This window comes from Haemorhous mexicanus, chromosome 36 (genome assembly GCF_027477595.1).
Source record: "Haemorhous mexicanus isolate bHaeMex1 chromosome 36, bHaeMex1.pri, whole genome shotgun sequence".
In the NCBI taxonomy this organism is placed as follows: domain Eukaryota; kingdom Metazoa; phylum Chordata; class Aves; order Passeriformes; family Fringillidae; genus Haemorhous; species Haemorhous mexicanus.
In genome coordinates, this window is record NC_082376.1 from 494,501 (window position 1) to 522,104 (window position 27,604).

The following is a 27,604-nucleotide window of genomic DNA, read 5'->3' on the forward strand; positions in this document are numbered from 1 at the left end:
CCCCAGGTGTGCCCAGGTGTGCCCAGGTGTGCCCAGCTGTACCCCAGGTGTGCCCAGGTGTGCCCCAGGTGTGCCCAGGTGTGCCCAGGTGCGTTACCTTGTCGAGCAGCTGCCGGGTCTCGTCGCAGAGCGGCGCGTGCGAGAACATGCAGTCGTCGCCGTTGATGCAGAGCCCGGTGGTGTGGAAGAGCTTGCACGGGAAATCCCGTGGGGGCGTCAAGGAACCTTCCGGAACACAGAGCCCGCCTTAGGCTCGGCTTAGGGCGGGTTTAGGGTGAGTTTAGGCCAGGTTAGGGCTGGGTTTAGGCCAGGTTAGGGCTGGGTTGGACATCAGGGATAACCCAGGAATAACCCAGGAATAACCCGGGATTAAAAACCCAGTTTAGGCTCGGTTTAGGGCGAGTTTAGGGTGAGTTTAGGGCAGGTGTGGGGTGAATTTAGTCCAGGTTAGGGCTGGGTTTAGGCTCGTTGTAGGGCGGATTCAGGCTGGGTTGGACATCAGGGATAACCCAGGATAACCCGGGATTAAAAACCCAGTTTAGGCTCAGTTTAGGGCAGGTGTGGGGTGAATTTAGGGTGAATTTAGTCCAGGTTAGGGCTGGGTTTAGGGCGGATTCAGGCTGGGTTGGACATCAGGGATAACCCAGGAATAACCTGGGATTAAAAACCCAGTTTAGGCTCGGTTTAGGTCGGGTTTGGGGTGAATTTAGGCCAGGTTAGGGCTGGGTTTAGGCTCGTTTTAGGGCGGAGTCAGGCTGGGTTGGACATCAGGGATAACCCAGGAATAACCTGGGATTAAAAACCCAGTTTAGGCTCAGTTTAGGGCGGGTTTGGGGTGAGTTTAGGGCAGGTGTGGGGTGAATTTAGTCCAGGTTAGGGCTGGGTTTAGGGCAGAGTCAGGCTGGGTTGGACATCAAGAACAACCTGCGAATAACCCGGGATTAAAAACCCAGTTTAGGCTCAGTTTAGGGCAGGTGTGGGGTGAATTTAGGGTGAGTTTAGGCCAGGTTAGGGCTGGGTTTAGGGCGGAGTCAGGCTGGGTTGGACATCAGGGATAACCCAGGAATAACCCGGGATTAAAAACCCAGTTTAGGCTCAGTTTAGGGCAGGTTTGGGGTGAATTTAGGGTGAGTTTAGGCCAGGTTAGGGCCGGGTTTAGGCTCGTTTTAGGGTGGATTCAGACTGGGTTGGACATCAGGGATAACCCAGGAATAACCTGGGATTAAAAACCCAGTTTAGGCTCGGTTTAGGGCAGGTGTGGGGTGAGTTTAGGCCATGTTAGGGCTGGGTTTAGGCTCGTTTTAGGGTGGATTCAGACTGGGTTGGACATCAGGGATAACCCAGGAATAACCTGGGATTAAAAACCCAGTGTAGGCTCGGTTTAGGGCAGGTTTGGGGTGAATTTAGGCCAGGTTAGGGCTGGGTTTAGGCTCGTTGTAGGGTGGATTCAGACTGGGTTGGACATCAGGGATAACCCAGGAATAACCCGGGATTAAAAAACCCAGTTTAGGCTCGGCTTAGGGAGGGTTTAGGGCAATTTGGGGCTGATTTTAACCTGGGCTTAGGCTCGTTTTAGGGCAGCTGGCCGTCAAGGATAACCCAGGAATATCCAGGGATCCAAAAACCCGGATTAGGCCGAGTTTAGGGCCGGGTTTAAGGCAGGATATCGCGCGTGTAGGGGCACCTCTCAGGGCAGTTTCAGGGAAAGTTTGGGCCGGGTTCAGCCCAGGTTTGGCCCAGGTTTAGGCCGGGTTCAGGCCGCATTTAGGCCAGGTTTAGGTCGGGTTCAGGCCGGGTTTAAGGCAGGATATCGTGCATGTAGGGGCAGCTGTCGGGGGCAGTTTCAGGGAAGGTTTGGGCCAGGTTCGGCCCAGGTTCCGCCCAGGTTTAACCCAGGTTTAGGCCAGGTTTAGGTCGGGTTCAGGCCGGGTTTAAGGCAGGATATCGTGCGTGTAGGGGCAGCTGTCGGGGGCAGTTTCAGGGAAGGTTTGGGCCGGGTTCAGCCCAGGTCCAGCCCAGGTTCAGCCCAGGTTTAGGCCTGGTTCAGCCCAGGTTCGGCCCAGGTTTAGGCCGGGTTCAGGCCGGGTTCAGGCCGGGTTTAAGGCAGGATATCGTGCATGTAGGGGCAGCTGTCGGGGGCAGTTTCAGGGAAGGTTTGGGCCGGGTTCAGCCCAGGTTCGGCCCAGGTTTAGGCCTGGTTCGGCCCAGGTTTAGGCCGGGTTTAGGCCTGGTTCAGCCCAGGTTTAACCCGGGTTTAGGCCGGGTTCAGGGCAGGATATCGTGCATGTAGGGGCAGCTGTCGGCCCGCGCGCAGTAGCCGGTGATGTAGAACTTGCAGAGCTCGCGCTTCTTGGGCAGCTCGATGTCGTGGCTGAAGTTACAGTGGTCACCCTGCAGGGGGACAGGTGGGACAGGTGGGACAGGTGAGGGACAGGTGGGACAGGTGAGGGACAGGGGAGGGACAGGTGAGGGACAGGGGAGACAGGTGGGACAGGTGAGGGACAGGTGGGACAGGTGAGACAGGTGAGGGACAGGTGAGACGGGAGGAACAGGTGGGACAGGTGAGACAGGTGAGGGACAGGTGGGACAGGTGGGACAGGTGGGACAGGTGAGGGACAGGTGAGACAGGTGGGACAGGTGAGGGACAGGTGGGACAGGTGGGACAGGTGGGACAGGTGAGGGACAGGTGAGACAGGTGGGACAGGTGAGGGACAGGTGGGACAGGTGAGGGACAGGGGTGGGACAGGTGGGACAGGGGAGGGACAGGTGGGACAGGTGGGACAGGTGAGACAGGGGAGGGACAGGTGGGACAGGTGGGACAGGTGGGACAGGTGGGACAGGTGAGGGACAGGTGGGACAGGTGAGGGACAGGTGAGGGACAGGTGGGACAGGTGGGACAGGTGAGACAGGTGAGGGACAGGTGGGACAGGTGAGACAGGTGAGGGACACGTGGGACAGATGAGACAGGTGAGGGACAGGTGGGACAGGTGAGGGACAGATGGGACAGGTGGGACAGGTGAGGGACAGGTGGGACAGGTGGGACAGGTGGGACAGGTGAGGGACAGGTGGGACAGATGAGACAGGTGAGGGACACGTGGGACAGATGAGACAGGTGAGGGACAGGTGGGACAGGTGAGGGACAGATGGGACAGGTGGGACAGGTGAGGGACAGATGGGACAGGTGGGACAGGTGAGGGACAGGTGAGACAGGTGGGACAGGTGAGGGATAGGTGGGACAGGTGGGACAGGTGAGGGACAGGGGAGACAGGTGAGGGACACGTGGGACAGGTGAGGGACAGGTGGGACAGGTGGGACAGGGGAGACAGGTGGGACAGGTGGGACAGGTGAGACAGGTGGGACAGGGATAGGACAGGTGAGGGACAGGGGAGTGACAGGTGAGGGACAGGTGGGACAGGTGGGACAGGGGAGACAGGTGAGGGACAGGTGGGACAGGTGAGGGACAGGAGTGGGACAGGTGAGACAGGTGGGACAGGGATAGGACAGGTGAGGGACAGGTGGGACAGGTGAGACAGGTGGGACAGGTGAGGGACAGGAGTGGGACAGGTGAGATAGATGGGACAGGTGGGACAGGTGGGACAGGGGAGGGAAAGGTGGAACAGGGTGGGACAGGTAAGATACAGGTGGGACAGGTAAGAGGCAGGTGGGACAGTGGGACAGGTGAGACAGGTGGGACACAGGTGGAAAAGGTGGGATTTAGGTGAGACACAGGTGTGACACAGATGGAAATGTGTGACAGGTGTGACCCAGGTGTGACCCAGGTGTGACAGGTGTGACCCAGGTGTGACCCAGGTGTGACCCAGGTGTGACAGGTGTGACCCAGGTGTGACCCAGGTGTGACAGGTGTGACCCAGGTGTGACCCAGGTGTGACAGGTGTGACCCAGGTGTGACCCAGGTGTGACCCAGGTGTGACAGGTGTGACAGGTGTGGCCCAGGTGTGACAGGTGTGGCCCAGGTGTGACCCAGGTGTGACAGGTGTGACCCAGGTGTGAGAGGTGTGACCCAGGTGTGACCCAGGTGTGACACGTGTGACAGGTGTGGCCCAGGTGTGGCCCAGGTGTGACAGGTGTGGCCCAGGTGTGACAGGTGTGACCCAGGTGTGACAGGTATGACCCAGGTGTGACCCAGGTGTGGCCCAGGTGTGACAGGTGTGGCCCAGGTGTGACCCAGGTGTGACAGGTGTGACCCAGGTGTGACCCAGGTGTGACCCAGGTGTGACAGGAGTGACCCAGGTATGACAAGTGTGACCCAGGTGTGACAGGTGTGACCCAGGTGTGACAGGTGTGACAGGTGTGGCCCAGGTGTCCTTACCCAGGTGCACCTGCCCTCCACGAAGTACTTGCAGATCACCTTGCCCTTCTTGTCCGAGGGCAGGTGAGCCTTGTCCTCCCGCCGGAACCCGGCCCCCTCCTGGGAAGGGGAAAGTAAACGGGGAAATGGGGAAAGATATGGGAAAAATGGGGATTTTTGGGGATTCCAGGGGGATTTTTTGGGATTTTTGGGGATTCCAGGGGGATTTTTTGGGATTTTTGGGGATTCCAGGGGGATTTTTTGGGATTTTTGGGGATTCCAGGGGGATTTTTTGGGATTTTTGGGGATTCCAGGGGGATTTTTTTAGGATTTTTGGGGATTCCAGGGGGATTTTTTGGGATTTTTGGGGATTCCAGGGGGATTTTTTGGGGATTCCAGGGGGATTTTTTGGGATTTTTGGGGATTCCAGGGGGATTTTTTGGGATTTTTGGGGATTCCAGGGGGATTTTTTGGGATTTTTGGGGATTCCAGGGGGATTTTTTGGGGATTCCAGGGGGATTTTTTGGGATTTTTGGGGATTCCAGGGGGATTTTTTGGGGATTCCAGGGGGATTTTTTGGGATTTTTGGGGATTCCAGGGGGATTTTTTTAGGATTTTTGGGGATTCCAGGGGGATTTTTTGGGATTTTTGGGGATTCCAGGGGGATTTTTTGGGATTTTTGGGGATTCCAGGGCGCTCATCCCCATGTCTGGGCAGGATTTTGGGGGATTCTTGGGGATTTCTGGGAATTCCAGGGGGATTTTTGGGGATTCCAGGGGGATTTTTGGGGATTCCAGGGGGATTCTTGAGAATTCCAGGGGGATTTTTGGGAATTTCAGGGGGATTTTGGGGTAATTCCAGGGGGATTTTGGGGATTCCAGGGGGATTCTTAGGGACTTCTGGAAATTCCAGGGGGATTTTCTGGGGAATTCCAGGGGATTTGGGGCGCTCATCCCCATGTCTGGGCAGGATTTTGGGGGATTCTTGGGGATTTCTGGGAATTCCAGGGGGATTTTTGGGGATTCCAGGGGGATTCTTGAGAATTCCAGGGGGATTTTTGGGGATTCCAGGGGGATTTTGGGGAATTCCAGGGGGATTTTTGGGAATTCCAGGGGATTTTGAGGCGTTCACCCGCATGTCTGGGCAGGATTTTGGGGGATTCCAGGGGGATTTTTGGGGATTTTGGGAATTCCGAGGGATTTCTGAGGAATCCCAGGGATTTTGGGGCGCTCACCCTCATGTCTGGGCAGGATTTTGGGGGATTCCAGGGGGATTTTGGGGATTTCGAGGGGATTTTTGGGAATTCCCGGGGGATTTTTGGGGATTTTGGGAATTCCAGGGGGATTTTCTGAGGAATCCCAGGGATTTTGGGGTGCTCACCCGCATGTCTGGGCAGGATTTTGGGGATTCCAGGGGGATTTTTGGGGATTTTGGGAATTCAGGGGGATTTTCTGGGGAATCCCAGGGATTTTGGGGTGCTCACCCCCATGTCTGGGCAGGATTTTGGGGGATTCCAGGGCAGGATTCTTAGGGATTTCTGGGAATTCAGGGAGATTTTCTGGGGAATTCCAGGGGGATTTTGGGGCGCTCACCCCCATGTCTGGGCAGGATTTTGGGGGATTCCAGGGGGATTTTGGGGGATTCCAGGGGGATTTTGGGAATTCCAGGGGGATTTTCTGAGGAATCCCAGGGATTTTGGGGATTCCAGGGGGATTTTGAGGGATTTTTGGGGATTCCGGGGGGATTTTTGGGGATTCCAGGGGGATTTTGGGGGAATTTGGGAATTCCAGGGGGATTTTCTGGGGAATCCCAGGGATTTTGGGGATTCCAGGGGGAATTCCAGGGGGATTTTTGGGGATTCCAGGGGGATTTTGGGGGATTCCAGGGGGATTTTGGGAATTCCAGGGGGATTTTCTGAGGAATCCCAGGGGGATTTTTGGGAATTCCCGGGGGATTTTTGGGGATTTTGGGAATTCCAGGGGGATTTTCTGAGGAATTCCAGGGGGATTTTTGGGAATTCCAGGGGGATTTTCTGGGGAATCCCGGGGATTTTTGGGAATTCCAGGGGGATTTTTGGGGATTTTGGGGATCCCAGGGGGATTTTTGAGGAATTCCAGAGGATTTGGGGCGTTCACCCCCATGTCTGGGCAGCATTTTGGGGGATTCCAGGGGGATTTTGGGGGATCCCAGGGGGATTTTGGGAATTCCAGGGGGATTTCTGGGGAATCCCGGGGATTTTGGGGGCGCTCACCCGCATGTCTGGGCAGGATTTTGGGGGATTCCAGGGGGATTTTGGGGGATCCCAGGGGGATTTTTGGGGATTTTGGGAATTCCAGGGGGATTTTCTGAGGAATCCCAGGGATTTTGGGGATTCCCGGGGGATTTTTGGGGATTTTGGGAATTCCAGGGGATTTTCTGGGGAATCCCAGGGATTTTGGGGCGCTCACCCCCATGTCCTCGTCGTAGAAGTCGTCGTCGTCGTGGCTGCCGCCCTTGCCCACGGCGCTGCGGCCCCGGCCCCGGCCCCGGCCCGGCCCCTTGCTGCCCCGGCCCCCCCGGGGACCCCGGGGACCCCGGCCACGGCCTGGAAACGGCAATTTGGGAATTTGGGAATTTGGGATTTGGGATTGGGATTTGGGATTTGGGATTGGGAATTCCCAGCTCCAGCCCCGGCCCGGCCCCTTGCTGCCCTGGCCCCCCCGGGGACCCCGGGGACCGCGGCCACGGCCTGGAAACGGCAATTTGGGAATTTGGGAATTTGGGATTGGGGATTGGGAATTTGGGGATTTGGGATTGGGAATTCCCAGCTCCAGCCCCGGCCCGGCCCCTTGCTGCCCCGGCCCCCCCGGGGACCCCGGGGACCGCGGCCACGGCCTGGAAACGGCAATTTGGGAATTTGGGATTGGGGATTGGGGATTGGGAATTGGGGATTGGGAATTTGGGAATTTGGGATTGGGAATTGGGATTGGGAATTCCAGGCCAGGAATGAAGATTTGGGCTGGATTTAGAGTGGGATTAAGGGTGGATTTGGGCTGGGATTTGGGCTGGATTTAGGCTGAAATTTAGGCTGGGATTTGGGGTGGATTTGAGCTGGATTTGAGGTGGATTTGGGATGGATTTGGGGTGGGATTTGGGTTGGATTTGGGGTGGGATTTGGGCTGGATTTAGGCTGGGATTTAGGTTGGATTTGGGCTGGATTTGGGCTGGATTTAGGGTGGGATTTGGGCTGAATTTGAGCTGGATTTGAGGTGGATTTGGGATGGGATTTAGGCTGGATTTGGGCTGGATTTGAGCTGGGACTTGGGCTGGGATTTGGGGCAGATTTAGGCTGGGATTAGGCTGGAATTTAGGCTGGGATTAGGGCTGGGATTAGGCTGGGATCCCGCCTCACCCCGGCCCCTCTCCTTGCTGCGCCGGTACTGCGAGAGCTCCTTGGCGAAGTCGTCGAAGTCGTCGTCGCCCAGCGGCTCCTCGGGGTCGCAGTACTGGGAAAACGGGAATGCCGTGGGAATTCCGAGGGAACCAGGTCAGGTCAGAGCCCAGGATGGGGCTGGAATCCCCTCAGGAACCCCGGGATGGGGCTGGAATCCCCCCAGGAACCCCAGGATGGGGCTGGAATTCCCTCAGGAACCCCGGGATGGGGCTGGAATTCCCTCAGGAACCCCAGGATGGGGCTGGAATTCCCTCAGGAACCCCAGGATGGGGCTGGAATCCCCCCAGGAACCCCGGGATGGGGCTGGAATCCCCCCAGGAACCCCGGGATGGGGCTGGAATCCCCCCAGGAACCCCAGGATGGGGCTGGAATCCCCCCAGGAACCCCGGGATGGGGCTGGAATCCCCCCAGGAACCCCAGGATGGGGCTGGAATTCCCTCAGGAACCCCGGGATGGGGCTGGAATTCCCCCAGGAACCCCGGGATGGGGCTGGAATTCCCTCAGGAACCCCGGGATGGGGCTGGAATCCCCCCAGGAACCCCGGGATGGGGCTGGAATTCCCTCAGGAACCCCAGGATGGGGCTGGAATTCCCTCAGGAACCCCGGGATGGGGCTGGAATTCCCTCAGGAACCCCGGGATGGGGCTGGAATTCCCTCAGGAACCCCAGAATGGGGCTGGAATTCCCTCAGGAACCCCAGGATGGGGCTGGAATTCCCTCAGGAACCCCGGGATGGGACTGGAATTCCCTCAGGAACCCCAGGATGGGGCTGGAATCTCGGGAAGAGAAACCCAGGATTGGGTCAGAACCCTGGAAAGGTCTGGAATTCCCTCAGGAATTCACTTGGGAATATCCTGGAATTCCAAGCTCATCTCTAGGGATGGGAAACCTCAGGATTGGATCAGAATTCTCTCGGGAATTCCCAGAATTTCAGAACCCTGGGATTGGGTCAGAATTCCCTCAGGAACCCCGGGACAGGGTCAGAATTCCCTGGGGAATTTCCAAACCCCAGGACAGGCTGGGAATTCCCGGCACTCCCAGACCCCAGGACAGGCTGGGAATTCCCGGCACTCCCAGACCCCAGGACAGGCTCAGAATTCCCTGAGGAATTCCCGACAATCCCGGCACTCCCAACCCCCAGGACAGGCTGGGAATTCCCGGCACTCCCGGCATTCCCAGACCCCAGGACAGGCTGGGAATTCCCGGCACTCCCAAACCCCAGGACAGGCTGGGAATTCCCGGCAATCCCAAACCCAGGACAGGCTCAGAATTCCCTGAGGAATTCCCGGCAATCCCGGCACTCCCAACCCCAGGACAGGCTGGGAATTCCCTGAGGAATTCCCTGAGGAATTCCCGGCAATCCCGGCACTCCCAGACCCCAGGACAGGCTGGGAATTCCCTGAGGAATTCCCTGAGGAATTCCCGGCAATCCCGGCACTCCCAAACCCCAGGACAGGCTGGGAATTCCCGGCAATCCCAAACCCAGGACAGGCTCAGAATTCCCTGAGGAATTCCCGGCAATCCCGGCACTCCCAACCCCAGGACAGGCTCAGAATTCCCTGAGGAATTCCCGGCAATCCTGGCACTCCCAACCCCGGGACAGGCTGGGAATTCCCTGAGGAATTCCCTGAGGAATTCCCGGCAATCCCGGCACTCCCAAACCCCGGGACAGGCTGGGAATTCCCGGCACTCCCAGACCCCAGGACAGGCTCAGAATTCCCTGAGGAATTCCTGGCAATCCCGGCACTCCCAAACCCCAGGACAGGCTCAGAATTCCCTGAGGAATTCCCTGAGGAATTCCCGGCAATCCCGGCACTCCCGGACCCCGGGACAGGCTGGGAATTCCCGGCACTCCCAAACCCCAGGACAGGCTGGGAATTCCCGGCACTCCCAACCCCCGGGACAGGCTGGGAATTCCCGGCAATCCCAGCACTCCCAAACCCCAGGACAGGCTGGGAATTCCCGGCAATCCCAGACCCCAGGACAGGCTGGGAATTCCCTGAGGAATTCCCGGCAATCCCGGCACTCCCAGACCCCAGGACAGGCTCAGAATTCCCTGAGGAATTCCCGGCAATCCCGGCACTCCCAAACCCCGGGACAGGCTGGGAATTCCCGGCAATCCCGGCATTCCCAGACCCCAGGACAGGCTGGGAATTCCCTGAGGAATTCCCGGCAATCCCGGCACTCCCAAACCCCAGGACAGGCTGGGAATTCCCGGCAATCCCGGCACTCCCAAACCCCAGGACAGGCTGGGAATTCCCGGCAATCCCGGCACTCCCAACCCCCAGGACAGGCTGGGAATTCCCGGCAATCCCGGCACTCCCAAACCCCAGGACAGGCTGGGAATTCCCTGAGAAATTCCCGGCAATCCCGGCACTCCCAAACCCCAGGACAGGCTGGGAATTCCCGGCACTCCCAACCCCCAGGACAGGCTGGGAATTCCCGGCAATCCCGGCACTCCCAAACCCCAGGACAGGCTGGGAATTCCCGACAATCCCGGCACTCCCAAACCCCAGGACAGGCTGGGAATTCCCGGCAATCCCGGCACTCCCAAACCCCAGGACAGGCTGGGAATTCCCGGCACTCCCAACCCCCAGGACAGGCTGGGAATTCCCGACAATCCCGGCACTCCCAAACCCCAGGACAGGCTGGGAATTCCCGGCACTCCCAGACCCCAGGACAGGCTGGGAATTCCCGGCAATCCCGGCACTCCCAAACCCCAGGACAGGCTCAGAATTCCCTGAGGAATTCCCGGCAATCCCGGCACTCCCAAACCCCGGGACAGGCTGGGAATTCCCGGCAATCCCGGCACTCCCAAACCCCGGGACAGGCTGGGAATTCCCGGCAAACCCGGCACTCCCAAACCCTGGGACAGGCTCAGAATTCCCTGAGGAATTCCCGGCAATCCCGGCACTCCCAGACCCCAGGACAGGCTGGGAATTCCCGACAATCCCGGCACTCCCAAACCCCAGGACAGGCTGGGAATTCCCGGCAATCCCGGCACTCCCAAACTCCAGGACAGGCTGGGAATTCCCGGCACTCCCGGCACTCCCAGACCCCAGGACAGGCTGGGAATTCCCGGCACTCCCAGACCCCAGGACAGGCTGGGAATTCCCGACAATCCCGGCACTCCCAAACCCCAGGACAGGCTGGGAATTCCCGACAATCCCGGCACTCCCAAACCCCGGGACAGGCTCAGAATTCCCTGAGGAATTCCCGGCAATCCCGGCACTCCCAGACCCCAGGACAGGCTGGGAATTCCCTGAGGAATTCCCGGCAATCCCGGCACTCCCAGACCCCGGGACAGGCTCAGAATTCCCGGCGGAATTCCCTGAGGAATTCCCGGCAATCCCGGCACTCCCAGACCCCAGGACAGGCTGGGAATTCCCTGAGGAATTCCCGGGAATCCCAGCACTCCCAAACCCCGGGACAGGCTCGGAATTCCCGGCGGAATTCCCGGCGCTCTCACCTCCAGCTCCTCCTCGAAGGGCTCCTCCTCCTCCTCGGGGTCGCTGCGGGCGCGGCCGCGGCCCCGCCCCCGTCCCAGGCCCCGCCCCTGGCCCCGCCCACGGCCCCGGAACCCCCGGGCTCGGCCCCGGCCTGCGGGAAAAACGGGAAAAAAACGGGAAAAATGGGAAAAAAACGGAAAAAAATGGGAAAAGATCTGGGAATTCAGGGCGGGAATATCGGCTGGAGGGGATTTTTAGGGCGTTTCCTAAGGAGGTTTGGGGGGGATGCTCAAGAATGGAATTTTGGGGTTTTTTTTAAAGGGGATTTTGGGGTTGAAATGCTCCAAAATTGTCTTTTTTTTGAATTTGAAAGGTGTTTTTAATGAGATTTTGGGATTTTGGGGGAGTTTGGAGGGGTTTATGGCGGGGTTTTTTATTGGTTTGGTTTAGGTTTTCTTTTAAGGGGTGGTTTGGGGGATTTTTGGGGAGGTTTTATTCGTTTTTTTGAGGATTTTTAAATTTTTTGGGGATTTTTTTAGGGGAGTTTTTGTTTTGGAGCTTTGGTTTGTTTGTTTTTTGGGGTTTTTTTTGAGATTCTTTTGGTTTTCTTTGAGGTTTTTCTTTTGGTGGGGGAGTTCTGGGCTCGGTTTGGGATTTTCAGGGGTCTTGGTTTGGGTTTTTTTTTATTATTTTTGATTTTTTTTTGGGGTTATTTTGGGTTTCTTTGAGGGGTTTTGACTTCTGGCCTTTGCTTTGGGTTTTTCTGGTTTTATTTTTATTTTTTGTGAGTTTTTTTCTGGGTTTTTTTTCTGTTTTTTGGGTTATTTTGGGTTTCTTTGAGGGCTTTCAAGTCCTGACCTTTGTTTTGAGTTTTTATGGTTTTATTTTTATTTTTTGTGGGTTTTTTTCTGGGTTTTTTTTCTGGTTTTTGGGTTATTTTGGGTTTCTTTGAGGGCTTTCAAGTTCTGACCTTTATTTTGGCTTTTTCTGGGTTTTTTTTGTGATTTTTTTGGGTTCTTTCCAGTTTCTTTGAGGGATATCAAGTCCTGCCCTTTGCTTTGGGTTTTTCTGAGTATTTTTTTTTATTTTTTAAATTTTTTTGGGGGGTTATTTTGGGTTTCTTTAAGGGGTTTTGAGTTCTGACCTTTATTTTGGCTTTTTCTATTTTTTTTCCCCTTTTTTTGTGTTTTTTTGGGGTTCTTTTGGGTTTCTTTGAGGGGATTGAAGTTTGGCTTTTTGGTTTGGGTTTTTCTGTTGGTTTTTTTTTTCCCATTTTTGGTGTTTTTGGGGGTTCTTTTCTATTTCTTGGAGGGGTATCAAGTCCTGACCTTTGTTTTGAGTTTTTATGGTTTTATTTTTATTTTTTGTGGGGTTTTTTCTGGTTTTTTTTTCTGGTTTTTGGGTTATTTTGGGTTTCTTTAAGGGCTTTCAAGTCCTGACCTTTGTTTTGGCTTTTTTCTGGTTTTATTTTTATTTTTTGTGGGGTTTTTTTTCTGGTTTTTTTTTTCTGTTTTTTGGGTTATTTTGGGTTTCTTTGAGAGCTTTCAAGTCCTGACCTTTGTTTTGGGTTTTTATGGTTTTATTTTTATTTTTTGTGGGTTTTTTTTCTGGTTTTTTTTCTGTTTTTGGGTTATTTTGGGTTTCTTTGAGGGCTTTCAAGTCCTGACCTTTGTTTTGGGTTTTTATGGTTTTATTTTTATTTTTTGTGGGGATTTTTTCTGGTTTTTTTCTGGTTTTTGGGTTATTTTGGGTTTCTTGGAGGGCCTTCAAGTCCTGACCTTTATTTTGGGTTTTTATGGTTTTATTTTTATTTTTTGTGGTTTTTTTTCTGTTTTTTTTCTGGTTTTTGGGTTATTTTGGGTTTCTTTGAGGTGTATCAAGTCCTGACCTTTATTTTGGCTTTTTCTGGGGTTTTTTAGGGATTTTTTTGGGTTATTTTGGGTTTCTTTGAGGGTTTTCAAGTCCTGCCCTTTGCTTTGGGTTTTTCTGAGTATTTTTTTTTTATTTTTTAAATTTTTTTGGGGGGGTTACTTTGGGTTTCTTTAAGGGGTTTTGAGCTCTGACCTTTATTTTGGGTTTTTCTGTTTTTTTTTCTTTTTTTTGTGGTTTTTTTTGGGTTTTTTTGGGTTTTTTTGGGTTTCCTTGAGGGGATTGAAGTTTGGCTTTTTGGTTTGGGTTTTTCTGTTGGTTTTTTCCCCATTTTTGGTGTTTTTTGGGGTTCTTTTCTATTTCTTTAAGGGTTTTCAAGTCCTGACCTTTGCTTTGGGTTTTTATGGTTTTATTTTTATTTTTTGTGGGTTTTTTTCTGGGTTTTTTTTCTGTTTTTGGGTTATTTTGGGTTTCTTTGAGGGCTTTCAAGTCCTGACCTTTGTTTTGGGTTTTTATGGTTTTATTTTTATTTTTTGTGGGGTTTTTTTTCTGTTTTTTTTCTGGTTTTTGGGTTATTTTGGGTTTCTTTGAGGGCTTTCAAGTCCTGACCTTTATTTTGGGTTTTTATGGTTTTATTTTTATTTTTTGTGGTTTTTTTTTCTGTTTTTTTTCTGGTTTTTGGGTTATTTTGGGTTTCTTTGAGGGCTTTCAAGTTCTGACCTTTATTTTGGCTTTTTCTGGGGTTTTTTAGGGATTTTTTTGGGTTCTTTTCAGTTTCCTTGAGGTATATCAAGTTCTGCCCTTTGCTTTGGGTTTTTCTGAGGATTTTTTTTTATTTTTTAAATTTTTTTGGGGGGTTATTTTGGGTTTCTTTAAGGGGTTTTGAGTTCTGACCTTTATTTTGGCTTTTTCTATTTTTTTTTCCATTTTTTGTGTTTTTTTGGCCTTCTTTTGTATTCCTTCAAAAGGTTTCAACTTCTTTATTTCTCTTTTTTTTTAGATTTTCCTGTTGGCTTTTTTGGTCTATTTTCCAGTTATTTTCTGGTTTTTTGGGGGGGTTTTTTTGTGTTTTTTCAGCTTTTTGGTGGTTTTTTTTGTGTTTTTTCAGCTTTTTGGGGTTTTTTTTTGTGTTTTTTCAGCTTTTTGGGGAGGTTTTTTTGTGTTTTTTCAGCTTTTTGGGGGGTTTTTTTGTGTTTTTTCAGCTTTTTGGGGTTTTTTTTGTGTTTTTTCAGCTTTTTGTGAGGTTTTTTTGTGTTTTTTCAGTTTTTTGGTGGTTTTTTTGTGTTTTTTCAGCTTTTTGGGGTTTTTTTTGTGTTTTTTCAGCTTTTTGTGAGGTTTTTTGTGTTTTTTCAGCTTTTTGGGGTTTTTTTTGTGTTTTTTCAGCTTTTTGGGTTTTTTTTTTGTGTTTTTTCAGCTTTTTGGGGGGTTTTTTTGTGTTTTTTCAGCTTTTTGGTGGTTTTTTTTTGTGTTTTTTCAGCTTTTTGGGGGTTTTTTTGTGTTTTTTCAGCTTTTTGGGGGGGGGTTTTGTGTTTTTTCAGCTTTTTGGGGTTTTTTTTGTGTTTTTTCATGGTTTTTGGGGTTTTTTTTGTGTTTTTTCAGCTTTTTGTGAGGTTTTTTGGTGTTTTTTCAGCTTTTTTGGTGGGGTTTTTTGTGTTTTTTCGTGGTTTTTCAACGTTTTTTTCTGGTTTTTTTCCCCTAAATGTCAATTTTTTCCCTGTTTTCGCATTCCCCCGGCTGTGCCTCACCTCTGGCTCGGTGCCCTCCGTCCTTGGAGCGCCGGTACTGGCTCAGCTCCTTGGAGAAATCCTCAAAGTCGTCCTTGGGAGCCTCCTCCTCCTCCTCGGCCTCCAAGGGCCCGAAGGGTTCGGCCTCGAACTCCTCGAAGGAGCCCCCGTAGCCCTTGGGGTCCCCCTTGGGGTGCCCCTTCCTGGCCAACTGGGAGTACTGGTGGGACTGGGAATGGACAGGGAGAGGTTGGGGTCTGGAATAACCAAAAATTCCCAAAAATCCCCAAAAATTCCCAGGTTTTATTCCCATCTGGGCCAACTGGGAGTACTGGTGGGACTGGGAATGGGATGGGAGAGGTTGGGATCCGGAATGACCAAAAATTCCCAAAAAATCCCAAAAAATTCCCAAAAATTCCCCAAAAATTCCCAAAAAATCCCCAAAATTCCCAGGTTTTATTCCCTTCCTGGCCAACTGGGAGTACTGGTGGGACTGGGAACGGGATGGGAGAGGTTGGGGTCTGGAATGACCAAAAATTCCCCAAAAATCCCCAAAAATTCCCAAAAAATCCCAAAAAATTCCCAAAAAATCCCAAAAAATTCCCAAAAAATCCCCAAAAATTCCCAGGTTTTATTCCCTTCCGGGGCAACTGGGAGTACTGGTGGGACTGGGAATGGACGGGAGAGGTTGGGGTCTGGAATAACCAAAAATTCCCAAAAAATCCCCAAAAAATCCCCAAAAATTCCCCAAAATTCCCAGGTTTTATTCCCCTCCTGGCCAACTGGGAGTACTGGTGGGACTGGGAACGGGATGGGAGAGGTTGGGGTCTGGAATGACAAAAATTCCCCAAAAATTCCCCAAAAATTCCCAGGTTTTATTCCCTTCCTGGCCAACTGGGAGTACTGGTGGGACTGGGAATGGGATGGGAGAGATTGGGATCCAGAATGACCAAAAAATCCCAAAAAATCCCCAAAATTCCCAGGTTTTATTCCCTTCCTGGCCAACTGGGAGTACTGGTGGGACTGGGAATGGGATGGGAGAGGTTGGGACCCGGAATGACCAAAAATTCCCAAAAAATTCCCAAAAATTCCCAAAAAATCCCCAAAATTCCCAGGTTTTATTCCCTTCCTGGCCAACTGGGAGTACTGGTGGGACTGGGAACGGGATGGGAGAGGTTGGGATCCAGAATGACCAAAAATTCCCCAAAAAATCCCCAAAAATTCCCCAAAAAATCCTCAAAAATTCCCCAAAAATCCCCAAAATTCCCAGGTTTTATTCCCTTCCTGGCCAACTGGGAGTACTGGTGGGACCTGGGAATGGGATAGGAGAGGTTGGGATCTGGAATGACCAAAAATTCCCAAAAAATCCCCCAAAATTCCCCAAAATTCCCAGGTTTTATTCCCTTCCTGGCCAACTGGGAGTACTGGTGGGACTGGGAATGCACAGGGAGAGGTTGGGGTCTGGAATGACCAAAAATTCCCCCAAAAAAATCCCAAAAATTCCCCAAAAATCCCCAAAATTCCCAGGTTTTATTCCCTTCCTGGCCAACTGGGAGTACTGGTGGGACTGGGAATGCACAGGGAGAGGTTGGGACCCGGAATGACCAAAAATTCCCAAAAAATCCCAAAAATTCCCCAAAAAATCCCCAAAAATTCCCAGGTTTTATTCCCTTCCTGGCCAACTGGGAGTACTGGTGGGACTGGGAATGGAATAGGAGAGGTTGGGACCCAGATGACCAAAAAAAAATCCCCAAAATTCCCCAAAATTCCCAGGTTTTATTCCCTTCCTGGCCAACTGGGAGTACTGGTGGGGACTTGGGAATGGGATGGGAGAGGTTGGGACCCGGAATGACCAAAAATTCCCAAAAAATCCCCAAAAATTCCCAGGTTTTATTCCCATCTGGGGCAACTGGGAGTACTGGTGGGACTGGGAATGGGATGGGAGAGGTTGGGGTCTGAATGACCAAAAATTCCCAAAAAATTCCCAAAAATTCCCCCAAAAAATCCTCAAAAATTCCCCAAAAATCTCCCAAAATTCTCAAAAATTCCCAGGTTTTATTCCCTTCCTGGCCAACTGGGAGTACTGGTGGGACTGGGAACAGACAGGGAGAGGCTGGGACCCAGAATGACCAAAAATTCCCAAAAATTCCCAGGTTTTATTCCCATCTGGGCCAACTGGGAATACTGGTGGGACTGGGAATGGACAGGGAGAGGTTGGGATCCGGAATGACCAAAAATTCCCAAAAAATCCCCAAAAAATTCCCCAAAAAATCCTCAAAAATTCCCCAAAAAATCCCCAAAAATTCCCAGGTTTTATTCCCATCTGGGCCAACTGGGAGTACTGGTGGGACTGGGAATGGGATGGGAGAGGTTGGAATCCGGAATTACCAAAAATTCCCAAAAAATCCCCAAAATTCTCAAAAATTCCCAGGTTTTATTCCCTTCCTGGCCAACTGGGAGTACTGGTGGGACTGGGAATGGGATGGGAGAGGTTGGGGTCTGGAATGACCAAAAATTCCCCAAAAAATCCCCAAAAATTCCCCAAAAAATCCCAAAAAATTCCCAAAAAATCCCCAAAATTCCCAGGTTTTATTCCCTTCCTGGCAACTGGGAGTACTGGTGGGACTGGGAAAGGGATAGGAGAGGTTGGGATCCGGAATTCCCAGGATTTCTCAGGGGCCATTCCCAGTTTCCATTCCCAGTATTCCCAGTACAACTCGCAGAATAAACTGGGTGTCATGCCCAGGATTTCCCAGTGAGCATTCCCAGTAATTCCCAGTTTCCATTCCCAGTATTCCCAGTACAACTCACAGAATAAACTGGGTGTCATGCCCAGGATTTCCCAGTGACCATTCCCAGTAATTCCCAGTTTCCATTCCCAGTATTCCCAGTGTGACTCATGGGGCAGGCAGGGTTGTACCCTCAGTATCCCCACTATTCCCAGTTTCCATTCCCAGTATTCCCAGTAATTCCCAGTATCCCCACTCACGGGGTAGGCAGGGCTGTACTCGTGGGATCACTCCCAGTTTCCATTCCCAGTATTCCCAGTACAACTCGCAGAATAAACTGGGTGTCACGCCCAGGATTTCCAGTGACCATTCCCAGTAATTCCCAGTTTCCATTCCCAGTATTCCCAGTGTGACTCACGGGATAGGCGGGGCTGTACCCCCAGTTCCCATTCCCAGTTCCCATTCCCAGTTCCCATTCCCAGTGACCATTCCCAGTATCCCCACTCTCGGGGTAGGCAGGGCTGTACTTGTGGGATCATTCCCAGTTTCCATTCCCAGTATTCCCAGTGCGACTCATGGGGCAGGCAGGGTTGTACCCTCAGTATCCCCACTATTCCCAGTTCCCATTCCCAGTTCCCATTCCCAGTGACCATTCCCAGTAATTCCCAGTATCCCCACTCTCGGGGTAGGCAGGGCTGTACTTGTGGGATCATTCCCAGTTTCCATTCCCAGTATTCCCAGTACAACTCGCAGAATAAACTGGGTGTCGTGCCCAGGATTTCCAGTGACCATTCCCAGTAATTCCCAGTTTCCATTCCCAGTATTCCCAGTACAACTCACAGAATAAACTGGGCATCACTCCCAGGATTTCCCAGTGACCATTCCCAGTAATTCCCAGTTTCCATTCCCAGTATTCCCAGTACAACTCGCAGAATAAACTGGGCATCACGCCCAGGATTTCCAGTGACCATTCCCAGTAATTCCCAGTTTCCATTCCCAGTATTCCCAGTACAACTTGCAGAATAAACTGGGTGTCATGCCCAGGATTTCCAGTGACCATTCCCAGTAATTCCCAGTTTCCATTCCCAGTATTCCCAGTGTGACTCATGGGGCAGGCAGGGTTGTACCCTCAGTATCCCCCCTATTCCCAGTTTCCATCCCCAGTATTCCCAGTAATTCCCAGTATCCCCACTCACGTGGTAGGCAGGGCTGTACTCGTGGGATCACTCCCAGTTTCCATTCCCAGTATTCCCAGTGTGACTCATGGGGTAGGCGGAGCTGTACCCCCAGTTCCCATTCCCAGTTCCCATTCCCAGTATCCCCAGTACCCCCAGTTCCCATTCCCAGTTCCCGTTCCCAGTTCCCATTCCCAGTATCCCCAGTATCCCCAGTTCCCATCCCCAGTTCCCATTCCCAGTATCCCCAGTAATTCCCAGTATCCCCACTCACGGGGTAGGCGGGGCTGTACTCCTGGGATCATCCCCAGTTTCCATTCCCAGTATTTCCAGTGTGACTCATGGGGTAGGCGGAGCTGTACCCCCAGTTCCCATTCCCAGTTCCCATTCCCAGTATCCCCAGTACCCCCAGTTCCCGTTCCCAGTTTCCATTCCCAGTATCCCCAGTAATTCCCAGTATGACTCACGGGGTAGGCGGGGCTGTACTCGCGGTACTTGCGGTGTCCCTTCTCTCCGGGGCTGTGCTCCCGGGATCATTCCCAGTTCCCATTCCCAGTATCCCCAGTATCCCCAGTTCCCATCCCCAGTATTCCCAGTATCCCCAGTAATTCCCAGTATGACTCACGGGGTAGGCGGGGCTGTACTCGTGGTACTTGCGGTGTCCCTTCTCTCCGGGGCTGTGCTCCCGGGACCATTCCCAGTTCCCATTCCCAGTTCCCATTCCCAGTGACCATTCCCAGTATGCCCAGTATGCCCAGTATGACTCACGGGGTAGGCGGGGCTGTACTCGTGGTACTTGCGGTGTCCCTTCTCTCCGGGGCTGTGCTCCCGGGACCATTCCCAGTTCCATTCCCAGTTCCCATTCCCAGTTCCCGTTCCCAGTGACCATTCCCAGTATCCCCAGTAATTCCCAGTATGACTCACGGGGTAGGCGGGGCTGTACTCGCGGTACTTGCGGTGTCCCTTCTCTCTGGGGCTGTACCCCCAGTTCCCATTCCCAGTTCCCATTCCCAGTATCCCCAGTATCAGTTCCCGTTCCCAGTTCCCGTTCCCAGTTCCCATCCCCAGTATCCCCAGTAATTCCCAGTATGACTCACGGGGTAGGCGGGGCTGTACTCGCGGTACTTGCGGTGTCCCTTCTCTCCAGGGCTGTGCTCCCGGGACCATTCCCAGTTCCATTCCCAGTTCCCATTCCCAGTTCCCATTCCCAGTGACCATTCCCAGTATCCCCAGTAATTCCCAGTATGACTCACGGGGTAGGCGGGGCTGTACTCGTGGTACTTGCGGTGTCCCTTCTCTCCGGGGCTGTGCTCCCGGGACCATTCCCAGTTCCATTCCCAGTTCCCATTCCCAGTTCCCGTTCCCAGTGACCATTCCCAGTATCCCCAGTAATTCCCAGTATGACTCACGGGGTAGGCGGGGCTGTACTCGCGGTACTTGCGGTGTCCCTTCTCTCTGGGGCTGTACCCCCAGTTCCCATTCCCAGTTCCCATTCCCAGTATCCCCAGTATCAGTTCCCGTTCCCAGTTCCCGTTCCCAGTTCCCATCCCCAGTATCCCCAGTAATTCCCAGTATGACTCACGGGGTAGGCGGGGCTGTACTCGCGGTACTTGCGGTGTCCCTTCTCTCCAGGGCTGTGCTCCCGGGACCATTCCCAGTTCCATTCCCAGTTCCCATTCCCAGTTCCCATTCCCAGTGACCATTCCCAGTATCCCCAGTAATTCCCAGTATGACTCACGGGGTAGGCGGGGCTGTACTCGCGGTACTTGCGGTGTCCCTTCTCTCCAGGGCTGTGCTCCCGGGACCATTTCCAGTTCCATTCCCAGTTCCCATTCCCAGTTCCCAGTTCCCATTCCCAGTATCCCCAGTAATTCCCAGTATGACTCACGGGGTAGGCGGGGCTGTACTCGCGGTACTTGCGGTGTCCCTTCTCTCCGGGGCTGTACTCGGAGTCGTCGCTGAGATCCGACAGCTCCTCGCTGGACGAGGCGTGCCGCTGGAAAACCCGGAATGTCAGCCCGGGAATTCCACCCCAGGGCCGGGAATTCCCTTCCCAGACCCGGGAATTCCATCCCAGAGCCGGGAATTCCATCCCAGAGCTGGGAATTCCATCCCAGAGCTGGGAATTCCATCCCAGAGCCTGGAATTCCAACCCAGAGCTGGGAATTCCATCCCAGGGCCTGGATTTCACTTCCCAGAGCTGGGAATTCCACCCCAGATCCTGGAATTCCCTTCCCAGACCTGGGAATTCCATCCCAGAGCTGGGAATCCCATCCCAACCCCTGCAATTCCACCCCAGAGCCGGAAATTCCATCCCAGAGCCGGGAATTCCATCCCAGGGCCTGGATTTCACTTCCCAGAGCTGGGAATTCCATCCCAGAGCTGGGAATTCCATCCCAGGGCCGGAAATTCCATCCCACAGCCGGGAATTCCATCCCAGAGCTGGGAATTCCATCCCAAAGGCGGGAATTCCATCCCAGAGCCGGGAATTCCATCCCAGAGCTGGGAATTCCCTTCCCACAGCCAGGAATTCCAACCCAGAGCTGGGAATTCCATCCCAGAGCTGGGAATTCCATCCCAGAGCTGGGAATTCCATCCCAGAGCTGGGAATTCCTTCCCAGAGCCGGGAATTCCATCCCAGAGCTGGGAATTCCATCCCAGAGCCGGGAATTCCAACCCAGAGCTGGGAATTCCACCCCAGAGCCGGGAATTCCATCCCAGAGCTGGGAATTCCATCCCAGAGCTGGGAATTCCACCCCAGAGCCGGGAATTCCATCCCAGAGCCGGGAATTCCATCCCAGAGCCGGGAATTCCATCCCAGATCCTGGAATTCCCTTCCCAGAGCCGGGAATTCCATCCCAGAGCCGGGAATTCCATCCCAGAGCCGGGAATTCCCTTCCCAGAGCTGGGAATTCCATCCCAGAGCTGGGAATTCCATCCCAGAGCCGGGAATTCCACCCCAGAGCTGGGAATTCCATCCCAGAGCCGGGAATTCCATCCCAGAGCTGGGAATTCCACCCCAGAGCTGGGAATTCCATCCCAGAGCCGGGAATTCCATCCCAGAGCCGGGAATTCCACCCCAGAGCTGGGAATTCCATCCCAGAGCCGGGAATTCCATCCCAGAGCTGGGAATTCCATCCCAGAGCTGGGAATTCCACCCCAGAGCTGGGAATTCCACCCCAGGGCCGGGAATTCCATCCCAGAGCTGGGAATTCCATCCCAGAGCCGGGAATTCCATCCCAGAGCTGGGAATTCCATCCCAGAGCTGGGAATTCCACCCCAGAGCTGGGAATTCCACCCCAGGGCCGGGAATTCCATCCCAGAGCTGGGAATTCCATCCCAGAGCCGGGAATTCCACCCCAGAGCTGGGAATTCCACCCCAGGGCCGGGAATTCCATCCCAGAGCTGGGAATTCCATCCCAGAGCCGGGAATTCCACCCCAGAGCTGGGAATTCCATCCCAGGGCCGGGAATTTCACCCCAGAGCCTGGATTTCACTTCCCAGAGCCGGGAATTCCATCCCAGAGCTGGGAATTCCATCCCAGATCCTGGATTTCACTTCCCAGAGCTGGGAATTCCATCCCAGAGCCGGGAATTCCATCCCAGAGCCTGGAATTCCATCCCAGGGCCTGGATTTCACTTCCCAGAGCCGGGAATTCTATCCCAGAGCCAGGAATTCCATCCCAGAGCCAGGAATTCCATCCCAGAGCCGGGAATTCCACCCCAGAGCCGGGAATTCCACCCCAGAGCTGGGAATTCCATCCCAGAGCTGGGAATTCCATCCCAGGGCCGGGAATTCCATCCCAGAGCTGGGAATTCCATCCCAGAGCTGGGAATTCCATCCCAGGGCCGGGAATTCCATCCCAGAGCTGGGAATTCCATCCCAGGGCCTGGATTTCACTTCCCAGGCCTGGGAATTCCATCCCAGAGCCTGGAATTCCATCCCAGGGCCTGGATTTCACTTCCCAGAGCTGGGAATTCCATCCCAGATCCTATAATTCCCTTCCCAGACCTGGGAATTCCATCCCAGAGCCAGGAATTCCCATCCCAACCCTGCAATTGCATCCCAACCCCTGCAATTCCATCCCAGAGCTGGGAATTCCATCCCAACCCCTGCAATTCCCATCCCAACCCCTGGAATTCCATCCCAACCCCGGGAATTCCATCCCAACCCCTGCAATTCCATCCCAACCCCGGGAATTCCATCCCAACCCCTGGAATTCCATCCCAACCCCTGGAATTCCATCCCAACCCCGGGAATCCCATCCCAACCCCGGGAACTCCATCCCAACCCCGGGAACTCCATCCCAACCCCTGCAATTCCCATCCCAACCCCTGCAATTCCATCCCAGAGCTGGGAATTCCATCCCAGATCCTGGAATTCCCTTCCCAGACCTGGGAATTCCATCCCAGAGCCGGGAATTCCCATCCCAACCCCTCCAATTCCATCCCAACCCCTGCAATTCCCATCCCAACCCTGGGAATTCCCATCCCAACGCCTCCAATTCCATCCCAGCCCCTGCAATTCCATCCCAGAGCTGGGAATTCCATCCCAACCCCGGGAATTCCCACCTTGTGCTTGGATTTCCTCTTTTTCTTGGACCTCCTCTTGTCCTTGTCCTTGCGGCGTTTGCGCTTCAGGCGCCGGTGCGAGCGCTCCTCGGAGCCGCTGCGGCGCCGCTGCCGCTGGGAGCGCGAGCGCGACCGGGACCGGGCCGGGGCCTCGTCACCGCCGTCGTCCTCCAGCTCGCCCTCCTCCAGCTCCCCATCCTCCCTGCGGGGGGAAAATGGGATTTTAGGGGGAAAATGGGAGTTTTGGGGAAAAAATGGGATTTTAGAGGGAAAAAATGGGATTTTTTTGGGGAAAAAACGGGGATTCTGTGGGGTTTTTTGGGGGGAAAGTGCAGGAATTTGGTGGGGTTTGAGGGGAAAATGGGAATTGTGGATCCTCCTGTGGATCCTCCTGCAGCTCCCCATCCTCCCTGCGGGGGGAAATGGCATTTTAGGGGGAAAAATGGGATTTTGGGGGTTTTGGTAGAGGAAATTGCAGGAATTTGGTGGGGTTTGGAGAGGAAAATGGGAATTGTGGATCCTCCTGCAGCTCCTCATCCTGCCTGCGGGGAGAAAAATGGGATTTTAGGGGAAAAATGGGGATTTCCTGGGGTTTTGGGGACCAAGGATGGGAATTTGGGGGGTTTTGGGCAGCCCGCCGGGAGCTGTGGGTCCTGCCCAGCTCCCCGTCCTCCCTGCAGCAAACCCGGAGCTCTACCAGGGCTGGGGTAATAACGGGGGGGGGCACAGCTGGGGAACAGCTGGGGAACATCTGGGGCACGGCTGGGCACAGCTGGGGCACAGCTGGGGCACAGCTGGGGAACAGCTGGGGCACACCAGGGCATGGCTGGGCACACCTGGGCACAGCTGGGTCACAGCTGGCAACATCTGGGGCACAGCTGGAGGCAACAGCTGGCAACATGTGGGGCACAGCTGGCAACAGCTGGGGCAACATCTGGGACACAGCTGGAGGCACAGCTGGCAACATCTGGAGCACAGCTGGGGCAACATCTGGGACACAGCTGGGGCAACAGCTGGCAACATCTGGGGCACAGCTGGAGACACAGCTGGCAACATCTGGAGCACAGCTGGGACACAGCTGGCAACATCTGGAGCACATCTGGAGGCAACAGCTGGACACATCTGGGGAACAGCTGGAGGCAACAGCTGGGGCAACATCTGGGACACAGCTGGAGGCACAGCTGGCAACAGCTGGGACACATCTGGCAACATCTGTGGGCACAGCTGGAGACACAGCTGGCAACATCTGGAGCACAGCTGGAGGCAACAGCTGGCAACATCTGGAGCACATCTGGAGGCAACAGCTGGACACATCTGGGGAACAGCTGGAGGCAACAGCTGGGGCAACATCTGGGACACAGCTGGAGGCACAGCTGGCAACAGCTGGGACACATCTGGCAACATCTGTGGGCACAGCTGGAGACACATCTGGCAACATCTGTGGGCACAGCTGGAGGCAACAGCTGGCAACATCTGGAGCACAGCTGGAGGCAACAGCTGGCAACATCTGGAGCACATCTGGAGGCAACATCTGGAGGCAACAGCTGGGACACAGCTGGGGCAACAGCTGGCAACATCTGGGGCACAGCTGGGGCAACAGCTGGCAACATCTGGGGCACATCTGGGGCAACATCTGGGACACAGCTGGGGCAACAGCTGGCAACATCTGGGGCACAGCTGGAGACACAGCTGGCAACATCTGGAGCACAGCTGGGACACAGCTGGCAACATCTGGAGCACATCTGGAGGCAACAGCTGGACACATCTGGGTCACAGCTGGAGGCAACAGCTGGCAACATCTGGAGCACATCTGGAGGCAACAGCTGGACACATCTGGGTCACAGCTGGAGGCAACAGCTGGCAACATCTGGGGGCACACCTGGACACATCTGGGGAACAGCTGGAGGCAACAGCTGGCAACAGCTGGGGCAACATCTGGGACACAGCTGGAGGCACAGCTGGCAACAGCTGGGACACATCTGGCAACATCTGTGGGCACAGCTGGCGACACAGCTGGCAACATCTGGAGCACAGCTGGAGGCAACAGCTGGGGACACAGCTGGGTCGCATCTGGGGAACAGCTGAAGGCAACAGCTGGCAACATCTGGGGGCACACCTGGACACATCTGGGGAACAGCTGAAGGCAACAGCTGGGGCACAGCTGGGGCACATCTGGGGGCACAGCTGGAGGCAACAGCTGGCAACACCTGGGGCACAGCTGGAGGCACAGCTGGGATACATCTGAGGCACAGCTGGGGCAACAGCTGGGACCCAGCTGGCAACAGCTGGGGCACATCTGGGACACGCCTGAGATGCACACCTGGGCACAGCTGGGATTGCCTGGGGCACACCTGGGCCACAGTTGGGACATCTCCGGGCACAGCTGGGCCACACCTGGGCACACCTGAGGGACACTGGGCCACACCTGGGCACACCTGAGGGACACTGAGACACACCTGGGGCACATCCGGGCATAGCTGGGACACATTTGGGCGCACTGGGACACACCTGGGGCACAGCTGGGACACACCTGGGCACCCCTGAGACACACCTGGGCACCCCTGAGAGACACCAGGGACACACTTGGGCCGCCCTGGGGCACACCTGGGCACACCTGAGGGACACTGGGACACAGCTGGACACACCTGGGCACACCTGAGGGACACTGAGACACACCTGGGTCACGTCTGGGCACAGCTGGGCCGCCCTGGGACACACCTGGACACAGGTGGGCACACCTGAGGGACACTGGGGCACACCTGGGTCACGTCTGGGCACAGCTGGGCCGCCCTGGGACACAGCTGGACACAGGTGGGCACACCTGAGGGACACTGGGACACACCTGGGTCACATATGGGCACACCTGGGCAGCCCTGGGGCACACCTCGACACAGGTGGGCACACCTGAGGGACACTGAGACACACCTGGGTCACATCTAGGCACAGCTGGGCCGCCCTGGGGCACACCTGGGCACACCTGAGGGACACTGGGACACACCTGGGCCGCCCTGGGCCACCCGGGGCCACACCTGGGGCACAATGAGACACACCTGGGCCACACCTGGGCACAACTAGGCACATCTGGGCAGCCCTGGGACACCCCTGGGCACACCTGGGCACACCTGAGGGACACTGGGACACACCTGGGCACAGCTAGGCACAGCTGGGCAGCCCTGGGGCACACCTGGGCACACCTGAGGGACACTGGGACACACCTGGGCCACATATGGGCACACCTGGGCCCACCTGAGGGACACTGGGACACACCTGGGTCATGTCTAGGCACACCTGGGCAGCCCTGGGACACACCTGGGCACACCTGAGGGACACTGGGACACACCTGGGTCACATATGGGCACACCTGGGCAGCCCTGGGCCACACCTGGGCACACCTGAGGGACACTGGGACACACCTGGGCCGCCCTGGGCCACACCTGGGCACACCTGAGGCTCACTGAGACACACCTGGGCCACACCTGGGCACACCTGAGGGACACTGGGACACACCTGGGCACACCTGGGCCCACCTGAGGGACACTGAGACACACCTGGGCCACATATGGGCACACCTGGGCCGCCCTGGGGCACACCTGGGCACACCTGAGGGACACTGAGACACACCTGGGTCACATATGGGCACACCTGGGCAGCCCTGGGGCACACCTGGGCACACCTGAGGGACACTGGGACACACCTGGGCAGCCCTGGGCCACAGCTGGGCACACCTGAGGCACACTGAGACACACCTGGGCCACACCTGGGCACAACTAGGCACATCTGGGCCGCCCTGGGCCACACCTGGGGGACACTGGGACACACCTGGGTCACGTCTGGGCACACCTGGGGCACACCTGGGGGGGCAGGGGCAGTGTGAGGTGCTTTTGACCACCTTTGGCTGACGACTTTCACACATTTTCCAGCCTTTTCCACCAACTTTTCCACTTGCTGTGCTGTGGAGTCGGGGCTGTCGCACCTGGGAACGTCCCTGGGGTTGGGGGTTGGGGTTTTTTGGGGGGGTTTTGGGGTTTTTTTGGGGGATTTTGGGGTTTTTTGGGGGGGTTTTGGGGTTTTTGGGGGGATTTTGGGGGGATTTGGGGGTTTTTTGGGAATTTTGTGTGCTTTTGTGACTTTTTTTGGGGAGGGTTCTGCTTGGTTTGGGGACACACCGGGGGGGTTTCCACGTGGGGGGACTCAAGGGAGGGGAGGGAAAAGGCACCAAAAAATGCAAAATTCCACATTTCCCACCCATTCCCCACCCAGGGCCCGCAGGGAAAGGAGCCCAGCCCCCAGAATTCCCGGGATTTGCCCCCCAAAACCCCCTGGATTCACTTCTGGAAAATTGAAAT

The 27,604-nt window shown here is 54.6% G+C and overlaps 1 protein-coding gene across 1 annotated transcript in view; it reads right to left on the reverse strand.

Annotated features, from left to right (window-relative positions):
* The window catches only part of ZC3H4 (zinc finger CCCH-type containing 4), a 41,499-nt gene that overhangs the window by 9,032 nt on the left and 4,863 nt on the right, over nt 1-27,604 (reverse strand). Inside the window, 9 exon segments of the mRNA XM_059872482.1 lie at nt 98-207; nt 2,280-2,391; nt 4,331-4,429; nt 6,757-6,893; nt 7,701-7,794; nt 11,211-11,341; nt 14,805-15,012; nt 20,576-20,683; nt 23,259-23,460. Of these exon segments, the coding sequence (XP_059728465.1) occupies nt 98-207; nt 2,280-2,391; nt 4,331-4,429; nt 6,757-6,893; nt 7,701-7,794; nt 11,211-11,341; nt 14,805-15,012; nt 20,576-20,683; nt 23,259-23,460 (1,201 nt within the window).